This window comes from Anser brachyrhynchus (assembly GCF_964034855.1).
Source record: "Anser brachyrhynchus genome assembly, chromosome: 14".
Classification (NCBI taxonomy): domain Eukaryota; kingdom Metazoa; phylum Chordata; class Aves; order Anseriformes; family Anatidae; genus Anser; species Anser brachyrhynchus.
This window is the reverse complement of record NC_137709.1, coordinates 12064239-12079673: the sequence shown is the minus strand read 5'-3', so window position 1 is coordinate 12079673 and position 15435 is coordinate 12064239. Positions and strand designations below refer to the sequence as shown.

The 15435-nt window shown below is 59.8% G+C and overlaps 5 protein-coding genes across 8 annotated transcripts; 3 read left to right on the top strand and 2 right to left on the bottom strand.

Annotated features, from left to right (window-relative positions):
* The first annotated feature begins 89 nt into the window (after positions 1-89).
* Positions 90-5342, top strand: CD14 (CD14 molecule). Of its 2 annotated transcripts, none has more exons than XM_080555854.1 (2): positions 90-2508; positions 3324-4768. In XM_080555854.1, exon 2 carries the CDS (start codon positions 3334-3336, stop codon positions 4747-4749), a length of 1416 nt encoding a protein of 471 aa, XP_080411980.1. In that variant the 5' UTR covers positions 90-2508; positions 3324-3333; the 3' UTR covers positions 4750-4768. The 2 variants fall into 2 exon arrangements, with proteins under 2 accessions (XP_080411980.1, XP_080411979.1); XM_080555853.1 differs by having other exon boundaries at positions 91-2392; positions 3324-5342.
* A 135-nt stretch (positions 5343-5477) lies between these two features.
* On the top strand, positions 5478-8546 carry LOC308177951 (uncharacterized protein). The gene is made up of 8 exons (XM_080555864.1): positions 5478-6316; positions 6461-6512; positions 6724-6794; positions 7090-7137; positions 7508-7633; positions 7792-7869; positions 8158-8240; positions 8392-8546. The coding sequence occupies exons 1-8, from the start codon at positions 6302-6304 to the stop codon at positions 8537-8539; spliced, it is 621 nt and encodes a 206-aa protein (XP_080411990.1). The 5' UTR covers positions 5478-6301; the 3' UTR covers positions 8540-8546.
* Positions 8547-8824: 278 nt separating this feature from the next.
* LOC308177948 (uncharacterized protein) lies at positions 8825-10325 on the top strand (the record flags this gene model as incomplete). 3 transcript variants are annotated; one of them, XM_080555857.1, is made up of 3 exons in its annotated part: positions 8825-9571; positions 9678-9765; positions 9856-10325. In XM_080555857.1, the coding sequence occupies 3 exons, from the start codon at positions 8825-8827 to the stop codon at positions 10323-10325; spliced, it is 1305 nt and encodes a 434-aa protein (XP_080411983.1). The 3 variants fall into 3 exon arrangements, with proteins under 3 accessions (XP_080411983.1, XP_080411982.1, XP_080411981.1); XM_080555856.1 differs by having other exon boundaries at positions 9678-9959; positions 10032-10325; XM_080555855.1 differs by having other exon boundaries at positions 9678-10325.
* Positions 10326-11079: 754 nt separating this feature from the next.
* On the bottom strand, positions 11080-12841 carry SLC35A4 (solute carrier family 35 member A4; the record flags this gene model as incomplete). Its single annotated transcript, XM_080555863.1, has 1 exon — positions 11080-12841. The coding sequence occupies one exon, from the start codon at positions 12839-12841 to the stop codon at positions 11873-11875; it is 969 nt and encodes a 322-aa protein (XP_080411989.1). The 3' UTR covers positions 11080-11872.
* Positions 11080-13976, bottom strand: LOC308177952 (SLC35A4 upstream microprotein). Its single transcript, XM_080555865.1, has 3 exons — positions 13842-13976; positions 13672-13770; positions 11080-13597 (listed from the first exon to the last, which is right to left on the bottom strand). The coding sequence occupies exons 1-3, from the start codon at positions 13854-13856 to the stop codon at positions 13400-13402; spliced, it is 312 nt and encodes a 103-aa protein (XP_080411991.1). The 5' UTR covers positions 13857-13976; the 3' UTR covers positions 11080-13399.
* Positions 13977-15435: the final 1459 nt, after the last annotated feature.

The window sequence follows — 15435 nt, the reverse complement described above, 5'->3', positions numbered from 1 at the left end:
CCGGAGCCCGGAGCCCCCCCGCGGCCGCCCCCGGTCGAAGCCGCGATCGCGGCGGCCCCGGCCCGGTGCGGGTCCCGCCGGGGCGGTGGGGCTGCGGGAGCCGCGGGCGGGCTCGGGGTGGCCGCGGGCGGCCCGAGGAGGGCCACGAGGGTGGCCCAGGGGCTGGGGAAGCCGCCCGGCGGGGCAGGAGGGCTGCGGGAGTTGGGTCTGTTCACCCTGGGGAAAAGCAGGCTGGGGGGGGGCTCGTCGCAGGTGTCCGGTACCTGAGGGCTGGCTACAGGGAGGAAGGAGGCCCTCGTCACAAGGAGCCGCTTGGAGAGGACTGGGGCAGTGGGTACAAGTTGCACTGGGGGAGGTTTCGTGTTGACGTAAGAGAGACGTTCTGCAGCGAGAACAATCGGTCACGGGCACAACCTCCCCAGGGATGTGGTAGTATCCCCATCGCTGGAGGTGTTCAAGATGCTGGACACCTTGTGGATAATCTCATTTAGGCTCCATTCTCACACACAATGTTGGGCCTGGTAATCCTTCACTGTCCCTTGCAAGCTGGGCTGCTCTGTTACGAGCCCTTCCAAAGAGCGGGGTGTTGCAGGATGTGTTCTGCCCTCATTTCTAACACAGCCCCGTGATTCAGCCACAGAGAGCGTGCGGTGACCATCTCCAGCCCATCACAGGGCTGCTGCTGTTGCAGGCCATCACCTCGTCTCCATTTCACTTGGAAACACAGACATGAGCATACACAGGCAGGGGACGCTACCAAGAAGAATTCCGTATGCCTTGCAGGGAGAAAAACTGGTCAGTCTCCAGCCTCAGGCAAGGTTTCCATCCCCGTAGGGCCAGGTTTCATTTTTGCTGAAGCCAAAAATAGCCCAGAGACTCAGCAGCCACATCAGATTATTGGTCTCAGTATCCTAGGATCTTCCACGGTTGAAATTAAAACCAGAAAGTCATCACCCAAAGGAAATCTCCAAAACCAAATGTCACTGAAACCAAGTGTGGCTGACCACCGAGGAGACAAAGCTCCATATATATATATATATATTATTATTATTATTATTATTCTCTGGCAGATCTTTGGGGGAATTTGCAGCAGGTAGCACGAAGAAACAATTAAAAAGGTACCAGGTCATGATGGTTAGAGCCATGTCACCAGAGCAAGGAGTGAGGAGGGCTCAGGATATGTGCTCCGATTTTTCCGTGATGTACAGGGCAGCAGCTCCATGTAACTGGAGAACCTGGAAGGGGAATCATGAGGTTGCTCAAGGGGAGGAAGTGAAAGCAGTACAGAGCCTGCCTGAGCCACTAAGAGTGAACCTCAGGGAGATAAACAGCCAAAAGCAGATCTTCTGTTTGCCCATCCCAGCAAGACAGTGCCAGGACACGTGGGGCAGGCATCCTGCAACCCAGCTGCTCTTGTGCTGACTGTGTCTTCCTGCAGTACATTAACCACGCACTGGGAACTGCGTCTTCTAGCTGTGCAGCTTCACTGTCTCTCTGAAATCCATTCTGAAATCCAACATAGGCAGAGAAAACCCCATGGAAGAAAAAGTCCTTGACAGATCAATCTTTCTGAATGCCTAGCAGCCTGTGGTTGCTGATGAGCAGCATTGACATTTTGGAGTAGGCGATCACAGGGCGTTTCCTCAGCCAAGCCAAGAGGCTGACCGCAGGTAGTGCTGTCACAGCACTGCGATGTGTGGTGGGGAGCAAGCTGCGTGGTGGGAGCGGGGAACATCGGCTCAGTAGCTGTCCCCATCCTACACAGCACATGGGGACAGGGCATGGTCTGGACACGGGGCATCACAGCCCCTTCCCTTTCTGCATCACCTCCTGCTGGGTGCTAACCACACAGTGGGCTCCAGGGCTTGGCAAACCCAGAGCACCTGGAGACAGAGGTGTGCTGGGGCTTGTCCTGAGAGTCCGTTTTAGGGCAGCTTACTGCCATGCCATTCCCCATCCTTCCCAGGACAGTAAGTGAACTCCTTTCCAGCTGCAGCCCAGGGCAGCCTTTGCTACAGGGAAGCAAAGCAGAAGTAACTTGGGCGGCTGCTGCTTCCCGTGGCACCACTGGCCCCATCCTGCTCAGGAAGCTGCTCGGAAGGAGCCTCGCAGCACTCAGGAGCCTGCTGCTGCTATCTGCCTGCCCCGAGCGCAGTGATCAGGGCGGGAGGTGCTCGCTAAACTCAACTTCAGCAGGACAGGGCTGCGAATGTGCAAACAGCAACTGGGAGGAACCTGCGGCCACTGTGGCCGCACGGGGCTGGAGGCAGGGGAGGATCAGGCGCAGGAGAGCTGAGCACTTGCAGAGCTTTTGGCACCTACAGCTGGGACTTGGCAGCAGCTAGAGGAAGCAGCCGCTGGGCAAGGAAGCGTTTCAGTCTGGAGCTGGCCGGTGAGTCTCAGCGCAGCCCACCCCTGCCGAACGCCGCTCCCACCGCGACAGGGGCATGGTGCAGGGGCTGGAGCAGGGTCCCCCCGGGGAGGGTGGTGCACGGCAGCACCGAGCAGGTGAGAGCTCTGTCCTCAGAGGTTTCTGAGGCTTGGCCAGGAAAAGCTGTTGCTGATCTGGGCTGGTGCCAGCAACAGACCTGCTCCAGGCAGGGGGCTGGACTAGAGACCCCCTGAGGCTCTTTCCCATCACCCTTCTTTGGCAGAATTGAGTCAGTGCATATTTGGGAGCCTTTATTTTTTGATTTCTGCAGAGCTATACTTGATGCTGACGGGGGTGTACAGAGACTCTCAGAGACTATTTTCTACTTTCCCCTTTGAGGCTGGTAATGAATCAAATCCCTGGGTGAGAAAAAGGAAAATATGAAGCTCTCTGTTGCAATTTCCTGCCCCAGATTGCACAGAGAAACAAACAGAGCTGTGGCTGTCCCGTTCTGCGCTCAAACCAATAGATCTGTCTTTGCTGTACGTAACTCAGCATTTCTAGTTGCTGTGAAGTTTCCTGGTTGCTCACAGACAGGAATCTCTGCACGCTATCTCCCCGTCTCAGCCCTGGTCTCACTGAAATTCTGCTTCTGGGGTCAGGTCGGACCAGTGCCAAAGAGGAGCGGGTGGCACAGGTGGAGCTCTGGGTGTTGCGCTGATGATTACAAAGGGCTGGGAGCTTTGCCCTGAGTCACCTCTGAGTAGCCACACGGGTGCTGGTGGAGCATGCTGGACCCACCGGCAGTTGGAAGGGGCGATGAGTGCAGCTCAGTGTCCCTGTGAAGGATGTTTCTGCTGTGCTGATCCTGGCCAAGTCAGCCCTCCGTTCTGTTGGTCTGAACGGTCCCTCAGCTGCCCCTGCCTTACACCGCTGCTCTCCTCATTTCTAGGCTGTTTGCCATGAGGGTGGCTGTTCTCCTCCTGGGGCTGGCGCTGCTGGAGGCGGAAGGCAGGTGTTTCTTCAATCGCACTCAGGAGTACTGTGTGTGCTACAAGCTGTCCCAGGACAATGCAGGGAGCATCATCCAGTGCCTCGCGGCCTCTGTTGTGGAGTTTCAGGGAGGAGATCTGGAGAGATATGTTGACTTCCCCATCAGAGACCTGGATCCCTCCACCATTGACATGCTTGGCACACTTGAAATCAGGAAAATCATTTTTGGTGACCTCCTGGTGCCTGAGGTCCTCCTCGCCCGTGTCTTAAGGTTCTTCTCCTACACCCGGGTGCAGGAGATGGCATTTGAGAGCTGCAGTTTTCTGGGGAGGAGCAGCTGGGATGAAATGGCTGGCCAGAACTTGCCCATATTGTCCCTGCATTTCCACAACGTGACATCTGCCCCGCTGACGGGCCGCGAGCAGGACTTCTCTAAACTGAGCAGCTGGCTGGGGACCCTGCAGGAGCTGTCTGTCACCAGCTCCCACGTCACCAGCCTGCCCTGTGGCATCGGAAGGGTGTTCAGAGCTCTGCGCTCCTTGGACATGGCACAAAACAGCCTTGGGGATGGGAGTTTGATGCCTGCCTTCTGCGAGGGGGCCTTCCCACAGCTCCAGGTCCTGAGTCTGCAAGAAAACAACCTGACATCCTACCACGGTGTGTGCAAAAGCGTGCAACTGCTGCACGAGCTCCAGCACTTAGATCTCAGCCAGAACAAGCTCGTGGACAGCCCGTCCTCCTCTTGCCAGTGGCCGGCGTCCCTCCGAATTTTTAACTTGTCCAACGCTGGCTTGGACAAAGTCCTCACACCTCTGCCTCCTGGTCTAGAAGTGCTGGACTTGAGCTCCAACCACCTCCATGCTGTAGACGTCTCCCTCCGTTCCCTGAAGACTCTCCTCCTGAGCCAAAACCTGCTGCTGGCCGCCCCCTCCATCAGGAATTACCCCACGCTGCACTCCCTCCACCTCGACAACAACTTGATTACGGAGTGGCCATGGGACGAGGTGAAGCTCTTGGGGAACCTGCAGGACGTGTCTGCGGCTGGGAACCCCTACAACTGCACCTGCGCCGGGGCCGGGGCCCTCCAGGCGCTGGCAGCCACGGGGTGCCTGAGGCAGGGCTGGCCCCAGGACTACGCGTGCCACTTGCCCCCCCAATACCAGGGCACGCTGGTGAGGGACGTGCCTGCCTCGGTGCTGCAGTGCAACAGAGCGGCGGTGCTTGCTCCCGTCTGCACGGCCCTCGCCCTGCTCTGCGTGGCCGGGGCTGGCTGGCTGGCCATGGCACGGAGGAGACGCGCGGCCGTCCCCACCGCTGCTCAGCCCCAGGGGCTGCACGGCCAGGAGCTCGGTGAGAAGGCTCGCAGGAGCCCGATGTGCTCGTGAGGGGCTCTCTTGCTCTCCCCCCATCGTCCTCCCGCCGTTGTCCCACGGTGGCGGTGGCTTTTCCCATCTGAGTCTTGGAAACCCTCGAGGATGGGGAGACCCCCCCCTTGCTGTGCTCTGTCCCTGGAAAGATTTTCCTTACATCCAACTTCAACCTCCCCAGTCTCAGATTATACCCATTGCCTCTCTGGTATTTTCAGCCCTGATCAAGAGGAGTTTGGGTCCATCATGTTTGCACCTCTGCAGGCTGTCCTCTTCCCCTCCTGTTCTGGGGGTTACAGCTGTAAGGATGCCTGGTTTGCAAGGATGTCTGCTTCACTGCTATTCAGCACCTGAGGAAAAAAAACACACAAGGGACAGGGAAAAAAACAAGCAAACAAACAAACAAAAAAACCAACAAATTAAACATCTCTACACACAAACCCTAATGAGCAGGAGATGACAAAGACAGCAGCAAAGACCTCTCAAAGTGCTCTTAGGGCACTGGTGGATGAACTCCTCACGTGTGAGCTCAGAGAGGTTCAGCCAGAACCTTTGTAACCAATAAGGAAATTGGTTTATTCTGGGTTATCAGAAAACACCTGACAGGAAAGAGCGAACTGACTATGGGATGCTGAGGGAAACCGGGGGACTGCAGAAAAAAAAAAAAAAGAAAAAAGAAAAAAAAGAGTGCACGGGGAGGGGGGGCATGGTGGGCAGCTGCGGCAAGAACGAGCATGGGGGAATGGGGAGGATGGGGAAGGAAGGGATTGGCTGTGGGTAAGCACTGCTTATCCCCCAGATCTGTCCTGCCTTCTCATTAAAATCTGTTCCTGGGCATTTTTGGTGTCACTTTCACTGTATTGTGTGTATGATCTGCCAGCAAAAGCAGGCTGGGCGAGGCGGTGAGCAGGAAACGAGTGTGGCGATGCGGAAGGCTGGCGCTGGAGCAGAGCACAGGGTCCTGGAGCAGGCCGCAGGATCCCCAGCCTCAGCATTTCCTTTTTTGCTTTCTTGGTATGACCGATCTGCAGCAAGTGTAAGCCTGTGGTTTGTGGTTGCTTCTTGTGCCTAGATAACCTTCATAACTGAAGTTCCCTCAGCTCCTGTCCCTGGCTTGCAAAGATGTCGCTCTGGGAGCCAGGAGCACGCTGAGGCTGTGAGTGGGTCCAGGCAGCTGCTCACCTCCCACGGCCCCAGTGGGCTCGTGGAGCTGGGAGCAATTTCTGGAGAGCTGAGCCGCAGGGTGCGTGGGGAGGTGGCACCCCGGGGCAGATTGCCAGCCCGGTGCCGATAACGCACAGTGCTGGGACCGCTCGCCCCACACCATGGCACCGGAGGGCTGGCAGCATCCTGGGGGCACCACCTGGTGAACAGCCCCACGTCAAACGATCTCCAAGGCTGAAAGACGTCAGCCTCCAGAACATGGTGCCTCCAGGCTGGGCTCAGTCCCTGCCTGGCTCTGCCCACACAGCTGTGCCTGATACCCATCAATAATGCACAGGAACATGATCGCCCTGCATAACCCCATCCCCTGCCCTGCCTGAAACGGCAGCTCGGTGCTGAGCTAGCCATGGATGCTGGGGAGGTGAGTGGGGCACATCGCAGGGTGGCTGGGGGGTGTCTGCCTCCTGTTTTCTGTGTGGTGTGGCCCCAGGGGCACATCCAGATCCTTGTGGGTGCTCAGGGCAGGACCCTGCTTATTGCCCCTCTGCTGCGTGTGTCCCCACAGGCCGAGCAGGAGGTGTGTGTGCGAGCGGCCATGGGACTCCACCAGGCTGCAGGTAGTGCTGGGGCCGGGACTGCCAGCCGTGCTGGCGGGGCTGGCGGTGGGGAGAGGGCGTCCACACCACCCCGGTGGCTCTGAGCACCGTGGTCACAGTGGGAGGGCTTGGGGACAATGTGAAGCCCCAGAACCTGGCCCTCAGCTGTTGGAGGTTTGGGGGGGGCAGAACCAGGGCAGGCAGGGTGACCACACTCCACGCTCCATTTCAGGGCCAGGAGGGAGCTGGGGGGCCAGCAGCAGAGACCCCCGGCAGCTACTTCTTGCAGAGAAGGAGATCCAGGTGAGAGTGGCAGGGACAGGGGCATCAAGGGGCAGGGGACCCTGGTGGCTCAGATGGGAGCAGGGAGCCTCATCCCAGCCACTTGCCCAGCAGATGCCTGCCCAGGCATCATCCAGGGGGAAGGATGAAGGGGGGGCCTCCTGGGGATCACCAGGAGAAGGAACAGGGGTCTCCCCCCACCCTCTGTGCCACCCTCTCCATCTCCAGCCCAGTGTGCTCGGTCCTCCCTTTACCCTGCACTGGTCATACTGGGATGGCAGGGAAGCTGAACATTATCGCCCTCGCTCCATGCCAGGAGAGCTGCTTGACTGTAGACGGCATCTTTCACTTGGAGGCAGGACAGGTACTGTGTGCCCCACGTCCTTCTGCACCCCCGTCCCCAGCCAGGGGAACCAGGGACACGCCTGCAGCCCACCGGGCTTCTGTCCAGGAGGTGCTGAGCACCACTGCTGGCTCCTCAGGCATGCTTGGGTCCTGGGTCTTTTCCTATGTGTGGCTCTGCTGGTGTTTCTCAGCCTGTCCGTTTCCTCCTGGGTGCTGAGCTGTGGCTGCCGTGCTGTGACACGTTACCTGTGCCCTGCCCTCCGTGCTATGCAGTGCTCTCTGATCTCTGATCTATGCCATCTGATCTGATGCCCCCCGTGCTGGGCCATCTGCACCGTCCCGGCTGTGCCACGCCACCCATGCTCTGCTGACCACATCCCTCCTACCAGGAGAAGGTCTTGGAGCTGGCAAGACCCCAGCTGGCCCTGGTGCCCCTTGGCTACAGCGTGTCCCTGCTGCTGTGGGACCCCCACGGTCCTGGGACCCAGCTGCCACTCCAAGGCATTGTCTGGCAGGTGAGGGTACAGGGGTGGTTGTGGAGAGGTGACAGAACGTCCAGTGGACGACTGGGCTCCAGGATCAGCCTACTGACCCCAGTCCTGCTGGTACGCGTGAGAACTCAGCCATGGGTGCCAAGAGCCAACGGGTCCCAGCTTGACCAGCTTGTTTCCAGGTGATCGAAGCTGTCTTCCAAGAGCTGGAGGCTTCAGGGAGTGACACACAGGGCCTGCAAACAGTCAGCCTGGTCCAGGTATGGTGGAAGCAGGGCTGGCCAGACCATGTATTGCTGCAGTCCTGGTGCCCAGTCCTGCATGCAGGACCAGAGAGCTTTGCATCTCAGGCTTTCTCACCTCTTCACAGGGCTCCCCAGGCATGGGAAGCCTCGGCATGAGCCCTACACAAATCTGGGGTTCCCAAGGCTTTGGCCTTCCCTGGCCAAAGGTCATCCCCTTCCAGCCCTTTGTCCTGTGACACGGGGTCCTGGTGGGTGCCAGCAGCCCCCCCTTTCTGCCCCGTGTCTAACCCATCCCTGTTCCAGGTCTGTGCTGAGGGCAAAGCCTGGGACCTGCTCCGTCCTGACGGCCGAGCCCTGCAAGTGATGGACATCACGCCCCTGGGCCTGTAGGTACCTGGTGCCCCGCGGTGGCAGCTGCACCTGGGGGCTGGTACCCCAACATCCAGCACAGGGCTGCCCAGGGCTGTCCCCCAAGGGGCCTGGGCACGCAGAGGCAGGAGGCTCCCTCCTTGCTTGCTCACATCTCCCTGCTTCCAGGATGGTGGAGGAGGCAATGGAGATCGCTGTGCCCAACGCCCAAGCTGCCATCAGCGTCTACATGTGGGGGCTGGGGGCTGCCCCAGCACCGCTCCCGCAGCGCGAGGGGCAGCCCCCGGCAGACGGGCACCCCGCTGCACAGGGGTGAGGGCCCGGCCGATGCAGGGCCTGAGGCAGGGGCTGGTGCAGGCACCGCGCGGTGCCGCTCACTGCCGCCTCTCCCCAGGGCTTGCAGCCTCTTCACCCTCACCGTGGAGTGGCAGCGGGAGGGCGGCAGGCACCAGCGCTCAGCTCTCCGCATCGTGGCGTTCCCAGGACCCTGTCCCGAGCTGTACGTATTGAGCCGTGGCTCTGCCTCGTCCTGCTACCGCCTGCCCGGCTCCACGCCCCATCCCTCTCCCGGGGGGGGTCTCTTGGCAGGGTGCCCCATCCCATGACCCTGGCATTAGGCACCGGGGCTCTGCCCTGGATCGTGGAGCAGCTGCTGAAGGGGAACAGCCTCACCTTCCTGCTGCTGTGCGTGACGCTGCCAGGTAGCACTGGGACTGCACCGCGGTGCCCTCCTCAATGTCCCGCTGCTTGCTCTGGCACACAGCAGCATGCCAGCCACCAGCTCACCCCTGCCAGCAGCAATGCTGTGCCAGCCCGGGGACATCCCCTGCCTGGGCACCCACGACTTGCCGCTCCCCCAGACACCCCCGGGGAGGAGATCCTGGCAGCCCTGGCGCTGGCCGAGCGGGTGAAGGGGGCAGCCAAGACAGTGTCACCCACCCACTGGGACCCCGCGCAAGAGGTGGCGGCGCGGCGGGAGGAGATCCGAGGGCTGCGGACGGAGCTGCTGGCTGGAGCTGGCGGCCCCGAGCAGGAGAAAGCAGTGGCCCAGCTGCAGAGAGCCCTGCGTGAGCTGCAGGTGGGGGAGCTCCCCTGGACACCCCGCGGCCCGGCCAGGACCAGGATGGCGCTGGTCCTCCGGTGTCCCAGGCCTTCGCCCAGCACTGAGGGCAGCACCTGGGAGCTACCTGATGGGGGGAAAGGTGGTTTGGGTGGGGTGTGTCCGTGTCTGGAAGTCTCCAGCGTCCTCAGCTCCTTTTTCCAGGTACTGAAAAGCCAAAGGTGGGAGAAGAAGCAGGCAGCAACCAAGGTGTTTGGGACAAACCAGGTGCATCAGCCCACTGCCAAGGTGGGCGCAGGTCAGGCAATGACCACCTCCCCCAGGGACAACCTGGGCACAGGAGAAGTACCGAGGTCTGCCGGTGTCCCCATAATGTCTCCTCTTGCTTCCACAGGACCTGATCTCTGCAGGGACCGCAGCACCAGCCCAAAAGCCTGGGACCCAGATGTCCCCAGACGGTGCCAGCCTGGAGACAGCAGGAGGTCGGGAGCAGGGGATGGGCACGTGCCCCACGCCTGGGGGGCTGCCGTGGCAGGGGGCACTGCTTACGTTACACTGTTCTCCCCAAAAAGCACCAAGGGCCAGTGAGAGCTGCCAGGGAGGGACCAGCCGAGCCCCAGGGAGCGCGGGGCAAGACCTGCTGGAGGAGCAGTGGGCACTGACCGGGGGCCACGTGGTGAGCGAGACCCCACCAGGTGCCCCCACATTCAGCACCTCACAGCGTGCCCCACGGCCCTGCCTCTGCCAGGCAGGGAGCCGGTGCTGGCCATGCCCGTCCCTGGAGGTTGGATACTCCATGGCCAAGGCCCAGAGGCAGTGGCTGCAGGCTCAGCACCAGCTGCTCCTCCAGCGGGAGCTCGGGGATGGGCCAGCGCTGGGCCAGGAGGTGAGCACAGGAGAGCCCCAGGCAGAACGAGGTGTAAGAAGGCGACCCGGAGGGCTCCAGGCTCTCCCAGACATCCCAGAGCTACCCCATCCTTGCCCCTGTCCTCGCAGTGGGACGCAGCTCGCTGGCAACAGGAGGTGGCCATGCTGCGCCTGAGCCTGGAGGCAGCGCGAAGGGAGCGCGAGGCGGCCGAGGAGGACCTGGAGGCCCTGCTACAGAGCCACCGGCAGGAGATGCAGGCCTGGAGACAGCACCTGCAGCAGGTGCGCAGGGAGGGCTGGGCACCAAACCCAGGCTGGTGGCACCACCCCACTTGCGGGGGCCAGGAAGATGCCGGGGGGCCCTGGGTGTCCCCGCAGGTGCTTCGGGCCCAGCGGCGCCAGGCGGAGGAGCGGGCGGAGGCACTGGAGCACCGGTACCGGGCGCTGCTGCAGGAGGTGCTGGGGGACGCCGTGCAGCTTTCTGCACACAACCAGCAGCTGCGGGAAGCCAAAAGCCACAGCTCAGCTGATGCCACCACACAGGCACCCTGAGCCAGCGTCCCTGAATGGGGGGCACAGCTGCACTGGCAGCAAGGACAGCGCAGCCACAGCTCCCTGCCACCTTGACCCCTGCTGCCAGGGGACAGATGAGCCGCTGTGACAACTGCTGCCTAGGACAAAGCCTTTGGTCCAGTCTGCGCTGGCTTCTCAACAGCACAGGCAGGGCCCTCTGTGGCACCAAGCGGACACAGACACAAGGCTGAAGCACGCACCATGGGAGGGCTCGGGGCTGCGGGTGTGCAGCCACATGCAATAAAGTAGGTGCCCCCTCACCAAGGGGTGTCCGGATCAGATGTGTTCCCAAACAGGGCAGAGCAAGGCTCTGTGAAGTGACAGAGATGCCTTCCTGCAGGGAGGACAAACGCGCACACTGTTGAAACACAGCTTTAATAACCATGCCAGAGCCAGCAGTGACTTCCGCCCACCAGGAATTCACTAGCCACAGCATTTGTACAAATTCAGGTGCTGTCTCCCCTTTGAAAAGCAGGCAAAACAGTTCCCTCATACTGTCCACAGAGGTGGGTAGTAATGCTGTGCCCAGGACAGGCAAATGAAGCCCAATGCCCACCAGATCTTCAGCCAGGGGCTGGGTTGAGGATTAGGCTGGAAGACTGCAGAGGAGGTGGGAGCAATGCCCCCAGCCACAGTGTGGGGCTCTCCAGGCAGCAGCACGCTGCTCCACGCAGAAGGCCGGTGCCTCTGGCCGGGATCATGCAGCAGGGCTGGCCGCATGCACATCAGAAGCACACCAGAGCTAACCCTGCAACAGCATTTACTGGCACAGGGGATGGGTGTGTGCTTAGGTGTGCAGAAGATGGGGGAAGCAGTCTGACTGTGATGTACTGCATGACAAGGGGCTCAGGATTCACTCTAGAGCCTGGGTCCACTGGATCAAGCAGGAGCCTCATGGAGTGGAGTCCTGGCCAGGCTGGAGCAGAGCACAGACAGGGCACTATCCCTGCTTCCTGGGCACGTACACGCTGAGCAATGCCCTCATGTGCATTTGCTTTAGGCCATCAGTAACACATTCAGGCACCTTTTGCCAATGAAAAGGTGAAGAGGCACCACCATGCTTCTAACACCAGCCCCAGCACAAGCAACGAACACCCCTGAGTAACAAATAAAGGCTGCCCTGGTGCATGCAGGGCAGGAAGGCAACACCTATGTGACCCCATAGTACAAGTGAACAGCAAGGCCGATGCACAAGACGGCAACAAAGAAGAGGAGGGTGAGCTGCAGGTTGAAGAGCATGACAGACAGTACGGCATTGACCAGGATAGAGCAGGAGATCACAAAGAGCCTGGTGATGTTACTGCTGTGCTTCATGACCACAGACATGATCAAGCCGTTCAAGGCCTGGCTGACCACAATCACCAACACCCAGGAGGAAAAGCCCTCCAAGAAACCTCTCTCTGTGCTGCTCCAGAAATGGCCGATCAAGTTGAGCAGGACCCCAAAGAAGTAAAGGAAGAGGTTCTGAAGGCTGAGAGGCAGAGCCTGGGTTTTCAGGATAGCTTCTGTGTAGACAGCAGACAAGCCTGATATCAGGCAGTACACCGAGATCAGCAACAAGCCCACGAACGTGACGTGCAGCTGCATCCTGGAGGGGCTGGTAGAGTCCTGTGGGTCCTGCAAGCCTCCAAAGCTGTAGCTCACCCCAGCAGCCATCAGGAGGAAGAGTGCCAACCACTTGCGCATGCAGAGTCTTTGACGCAGGAAGAGGCTGTAGAGGAGCGCAGTGCTGACAATCTTTAAGTTACTCAGGACCTGGTAGGTACTGGGATCCATGAAGAGCTGCATGTGAACCACCAGATTGTTGTTTGCAGCATAGAGCAGGGCAGAAAGGGCAAAGGGAATGACGTGGTGCCAGGACACGGCAACTCCCAGCAGCTGCCGGTCCCAGGTCAGCAGGAAGAAGAGGGAGAGCACCAGCTTTGTCAGCTCGACGAGAACCACGACGGATGAAGAGCTGAATGGGATTGTGCCATCCACCTTGCACAGGGTCAGGAGGGGAGCATGGGAGCCGTATACAGCCACAGACAAGAGCAGCATCAGTCCCCACAGCCCCCGCTGCAGCACCCAGGGTGCAGGGCCGAGCAGAGTGCCAGTGGCTTTACCAAACATGCCCATTTTCAGGTAGCAGCCAGCAAAGGTGAGCTGCTACCAATGGGGAGAGGCCAGATAGACTCACACCCTGGCACATTCAAGAAGAGAGCAAATACCATGAATTTAATGAACCTGATTAAAACAGGATATTACCTGTTACATTTCTGATACAGAGAAAAGGAATGGCTTTGTTTCTCATTAAGGAGAGAAGCAGAAGTCTCCCCAGGAAGCCACACAAAGCACAATCCTAGGGCACGGCACCTGCTCAGTGGAAGGGCACGTGGGCAGTGACAGCAGTGGGGGTCTGCAGGGAGAGGGGCCAAAGGAGCGGGCAGCTGGCACCCAGCTGGCTGCTGACACGTCCCAGCTGCTGGGGGTAATGGCGTGGTTGCCTCTCACCGTTACTGGTTACGGACACCCCATAACCAGACCTGTGGGTGTCTCGCAACGGTTGGTGTGAAGCTCTTGTCCAAGGGGCAGGAACGTCACGCAGGACGTGTCTGGGTGCCCCAGGAGCCTCCTGCCCCACTGCCTGTCCCAGGAGTGCCACTGATACAGCCGCTGCCGGCCAGGTTCCCCTCGCTAGTCCCCACCTTTCCTCAGAGAGCTTAGGTAGTCCCGGACCGTCTTCTCCACGTTGGGCACGGCGTAGTTCTGCGCTGCGTAGATGCCGGTGCACGTCCCCACCACAAAACCCAGGACTGCCGAGAAGCGGAGTTTAGCTACGACGTAGCCGGCCAGGAAGCCCTTGAGGAAAGGAGAAGCCAGCAGGGAGCCATCCTGCGGGGACAGAGAGGAGTGAGGCTGCGGGAGGGGACGGGGCAGCAGAGCCGGCCGGCCCCAGCCCTCCTTACCTGCCCCACGCCGGCGTGCACCTCGTCTTCCACCCGCCGCTGCAGGCTCTCCAGCTGCCCCTTCAGGAAGGCGAGGTCCTTCAGCTTGGGCAGCGGGTCCTAGGGAAACACACAGGCTGCAGCGCCGTGCCCGCAGCGCCGTGCCGGGCCTGCCCAGCCGCCCCACTCACCTTATCGTCCGCCATGCTGCCGCAGGCGCCGCCCCGGCTGAGGGCGGTGGGAGAGGCCGGCCCTGCCCGCCGCCATTTTGAGGCGGGGCGGGGCGGAGCCGGCCGGGCGCCATCTTGAGGCGGGGCGGCCCCGCCGCGCTGTGATGGCGGCGCCTTCGTGCGGGAAGGGGAGGCTGCGGTGGGCTGTGAGCAGGGCTGGTGGGACTGCAGCGGCACTCGCCTCCCTGCCCGGGTGCTGGGACAAGTCCCGCAGGACTGCTGGTGGGATGAGGGGACGTGTCATTGCCCTGCGCCCCTCAGGGCTTGGGCAGATGTGAACGTGTGTCTGCCTTTTAGGAGAGCTCTGTGTGGCCGGGGTGCGCGTCCGTGGCAAAGATACTCAAGTATGGTGGAAACAGTGGCTTGGCAGACCCCAGCACCAGAGTCCTGAACAAAATTGACGAGGAAATAACAAGAATGACTCCCCAAAACTAAAGCCTTGAACTTTCTAGGGGCTGGAGCTGGCAGTTGATTCTAAGCAGGCTGCTGTGGCTCTGGAGCAGGCAGGGTGGTTTCTCTGCGGGGATCTCCTCCCAGCACAGCAGGTTGCTCAGGGTGAGGCAATTAGACAAAAGCCCCCAGCTCCCATCTTAGGTCTCAGCACATTTCCTTGCCCGCTTTGCAGCTGCTGAAGCAAGGTTACTCGTGTTGCTTTGCCTTCTCAGCAGCTGAGTAGATACACGTTTTGCTGGCAGAAACCAGTAACCGTGGAAGCCCTGCGTCCAGGCAGAGCAGGGCCCCAGCAAACAGCACCTGCAGTCCAAGCAAGCTGCTGCCAATGCTGTCTCCTTCCAAAGCAAGACGGCCCCAAGAAAACATCTCTGCTTGGGGCCCCAGAGCCACGGAGATATGCTCTGGCTTCGGTCTGATGTATTTACTTTACTGTAGCACATTCAGGACCAAAAATGGCCTCAGCTCCTCCTTTGCCCTGGAGCAAGCACATGGACAGGGTGTGTATATTCCTCTCAAGTGCTGTGGGATGGAAAAAGCGCCTCCTGCTCTACCTGGCTGCCTTTCCAGCTCTCATGTTTTGTTTTCCTGAAGAGGGGGGTGAATCAGCAGCTGCTACTATCCTGTGAGAGGACTTCGGGAATGGGGAAGCTCTTTAACAGCAATGGAGAGACTGTATCCAAGTGACCTAGTTGATGGCTGTGTCTCTGCCAAGTTATCAAGTGTAGCTACAGTTTCCAAACAATAAAAGCACAGCAGGGTTCGGTATGTGGAACAGGGCCTCCAGGGACTCAGCTCTCCTTCAGCAGCCACTGCACCAGTGACTGGGGCATTTGGCTCCACTTGATCGGTTTGGGAGCCAAAATGGGAAGTTTGGTGTCGGTCTTTGGGGAAACCACAGGCAGGATGCTTGCTTGGGTGCTACACAAAGTGGAATCTCTCTTCAGATGCTAATAGCTACAGACAGGCAATACAGGAATCTCATTCATGTGCTGATAGAGTTTCCAGGGTAAAGGCTACTTTTCTTTCCACCCAGGGAACAGGAGTAGACAGGGTCTTCTATTTCCAATATATATATATATATTCATATTTAAACCATGATATT

Excerpts from the sequence above, each read along its gene's own strand:
- CD14 (XM_080555853.1), top strand. The coding sequence starts at position 3,334 with ATGAGGGTGGCTGTTCTCCTCCTGGGGCTGGCGCTGCTGGAGGCGGAA.
- LOC308177951 (XM_080555864.1), top strand. Across the intron at positions 6,795-7,089 it reads TTGCAGAGAAGGAGATCCAG|GAGAGCTGCTTGACTGTAGA; the intron begins GTGAGAGTGGCA and ends GCTCCATGCCAG. Across the intron at positions 7,138-7,507 it reads TTCACTTGGAGGCAGGACAG|GAGAAGGTCTTGGAGCTGGC; the intron begins GTACTGTGTGCC and ends CCCTCCTACCAG.
- LOC308177952 (XM_080555865.1), bottom strand. Across the intron at positions 13,598-13,671 it reads TGCACGCCGGCGTGGGGCAG|GATGGCTCCCTGCTGGCTTC; the intron begins GTAAGGAGGGCT and ends CTGTCCCCGCAG.